At 37.3% G+C, this 2,931-nt stretch overlaps 1 protein-coding gene across 1 annotated transcript; it reads left to right on the top strand.

Moving 5' to 3' along the window:
- Positions 1–256: 256 nt before the first annotated feature.
- Positions 257–2,718, top strand: LOC106348849 (GRF1-interacting factor 1). The gene is made up of 4 exons (XM_022707272.2): positions 257–667; positions 1,742–1,818; positions 1,893–1,977; positions 2,050–2,718. The coding sequence occupies exons 1-4, from the start codon at positions 587–589 to the stop codon at positions 2,416–2,418; spliced, it is 612 nt and encodes a 203-aa protein (XP_022562993.1). The 5' UTR covers positions 257–586; the 3' UTR covers positions 2,419–2,718.
- Positions 2,719–2,931: the final 213 nt, after the last annotated feature.

The following is a 2,931-nucleotide window of genomic DNA, read 5'->3' on the forward strand; positions in this document are numbered from 1 at the left end:
GAGTTAATGGTCTTGTCTGGAAAAGTTCTTCAAAATAAAGGAGCCACTGTAGTTAAGGTTGAAACTTCAAAGCAATAAAAAAAATGTACACTTCAAAGCTCACGTCTCTATAATAAGCATGACTCGTCACGTGACTTCCTCTCCCTCGCAGGGACAGAGATAGGATGAGACAGAAAGAAACCAACAAAACCATACCCCAAAACCCAAGAAAAAGAGAAACAAGACTCTCTCTCACCCCTCCCTGTTAACACCTCTCTCTCTCTCTCTATTTAAGAGACTTCACTGTCTCTCTGAGTCTTTTAACGCAAAACAACTTTTGTGGGGGAGAGAAAGCGAGATAACACACACACACACACAGAGATATACATCTTCAATAGTTAAGAGTTTTCTATATACAGAAGAAGTGGGTGTGAGAGAGAGAAGACAGATACAAAAAGTTTAACATCTTCCCCTCTCTCTCTCTTTCTCTGGTGGCTTCTCTTTTTCCTTTGGGTTTAGTGGTGGGGGTTCTCTCTATAAAACATTTCTGCAACTATAAATAAATAAAAATAAGAATAATCAGGTTTTATATAAAATAGCAAAAGAGATGCAACAGCACCTGATGCAGATGCAGCCCATGATGGCTGGTTACTACCCCAGCAATGTCACCTCTGATCATATCCAGCAGGTTTTCTTCTTCTTCTTCTTCTCCTTCTACTTCTTCTGCAGCTTATATTATATCATCTCTTTGTTTATTATTTATGCTTTTTGAATTTAATAAATAACCTAAGTGATGAAAACTCACTTGGAAGATCCAGATACACCATTTTTTATCCTCTCACACAACATATTTAAATGATGGATTATCTAATGGGGTGTAACTAAACTGAAACTTCTAAGATTTTGTTTTTTGGGTTCTTCTTGTTCTTGTTTTCATGTTTATTAATTAGTTTTATTTTTGTGTAGTAGTAGTGTTTGCTTGGTAGGTGTTTCTATCTTCTTTCACCTTGTTTTCACTAGATGATCGATTCAATTTTTTTTTCCTTTGTCCATTAAGGTTCTGTAAATCATTTTACATCTCCTTATCTTTTTAATACGCCGGTTTGGACAGAAATAATTTGTCTAAAACCCGTACAAAATAGCTATTAAACAAGAACTTTGGTTTACCAGAGCTTGAAAAAATTGAGGCCTATACATGTCCAACGGTTGAAGAGATTCTCTTCTCTCTATGAAAAAACAAGTTTAGGGTCCAGCTGTTTTAAGTTCTTGAAACATGTAATGAAAAAAATAATGTGTTCGAAACAGACAAATCTTGGGAACTGAAGATTGTTCACATTTCAAGCTTGTCTTGGTTTTCGGGTTCTGGAAGTTTCATTGATGGCAAAAACCACAAAGCCATTTATGTGAAATGTGGTGGTCCTGTTTAGATTGTTATCATTAGATTTAGATCTAATATGTATAAGCTCAGTCCAAGTGTTCCTTCTTTTCCTTACATGACCAGATATATAACTTTTGTGGTCCTTAAGCTCCACTTTTATGTGGTCCTTCTCAAAATCTTTTAGAAAGAAAATCTTTCATACAACTTTTGCTATGTTTCAACGTTTTTTGTCTTTTGATAAGTCTGGAATCTCAAGTACTGGGGTCTCCTTGAGTTTCTTATGTCTTTATTCCAACAAAAGAAAATATCAAATCTTTGTTTATAGATTCTGTTCGTACCGTACCATTACTGATTAATGAAGGTTATGATGTTCTTAATCTGTAGTACTTGGATGAGAACAAGTCTTTGATTCTGAAGATAGTTGAGTCTCAAAACTCAGGAAAGCTCAGCGAGTGTGCCGAGTAAGATTAAACATATCTCCTTGATTTTCACTTGTGTTTAAAATATGATCATAAGGTTAAATATTTTGTTACAGGAATCAGGCAAGGCTTCAACGCAACCTCATGTACTTGGCTGCAATAGCAGATTCTCAGCCTCAACCTCCAAGCGTGCATAGCCAGGTAAACAATTAAATCACAAGAGTACTCAAATTTTCTGCATAATACTGAAAAAATCATTGGTATTGTTGGCAGTATGGATCTGCTGGTGGTGGGTTGATTCAGGGAGAAGGAGCGTCACACTATTTGCAGCAGCAACAGGCGACTCAACAGCAGCAGATGACTCAGCAGTCTCTTATGGCAGCTCGTTCTTCAATGATGTATCAGCAGCAGCAACAGCCTTATGCAACGCTTCAGCATCAGCAGTTGCACCATAGCCAGCTTGGGATGAGCTCTAGCAGCGGAGGAGGAAGCAGTGGTCTCCATATCCTTCAGGGAGAGGCTGGTGGGTTTCATGAATTTGGCCGTGGGAAGCCGGAGATGGGAAGTGGTGAAGGCAGGGGTGGAAGCTCAGGGGATGGTGGAGAAACACTCTACTTGAAGTCATCAGATGATGGGAACTGAAAGAGTGTTGCACAAGTAAGGTCCAGTGAAGAAGCAGCAGCAGAAGTAGTAGTAGTAAGAGTTTGAAGTTTGTTTGTTTTGGTTTAGTTGCTTGTTGAAGAAGCAACGAATTCGTATTTACGTTTTAGTGTTTTTATTTATTTCTGTGTTTGTTCCCTAAAATTATGAACTCTTACGTGGTGTAGTGTACCATGCATATCTGCTCGCTACAAGTTATGTCGTAATCTTAGTATGTTATTTCTTAGAGCAATAATTTCTTGAGATCATTGTTTGTGAAATGTGACGTAGTTTGAATTTGAACTTGGTTTGGTTTAGTAGGTTGTGGTTGATGTGCGGAGACCGAGTTCAACCACAACCTTTCTTAATGACCAATTATTTACACGTAACAACATACTTCGAAGTATGTACATAAACTTTATTGACCCTATTACCTTTTTAGCTATTAAACCATAATACACGCTTTGTTTATAATGCTCACTAGATATTTCACGTAGATTTTCATTTTATGAATAT

Source organism: Brassica napus, chromosome C7, assembly GCF_020379485.1.
Source record: "Brassica napus cultivar Da-Ae chromosome C7, Da-Ae, whole genome shotgun sequence".
Lineage (NCBI taxonomy): Eukaryota > Viridiplantae > Streptophyta > Magnoliopsida > Brassicales > Brassicaceae > Brassica > Brassica napus.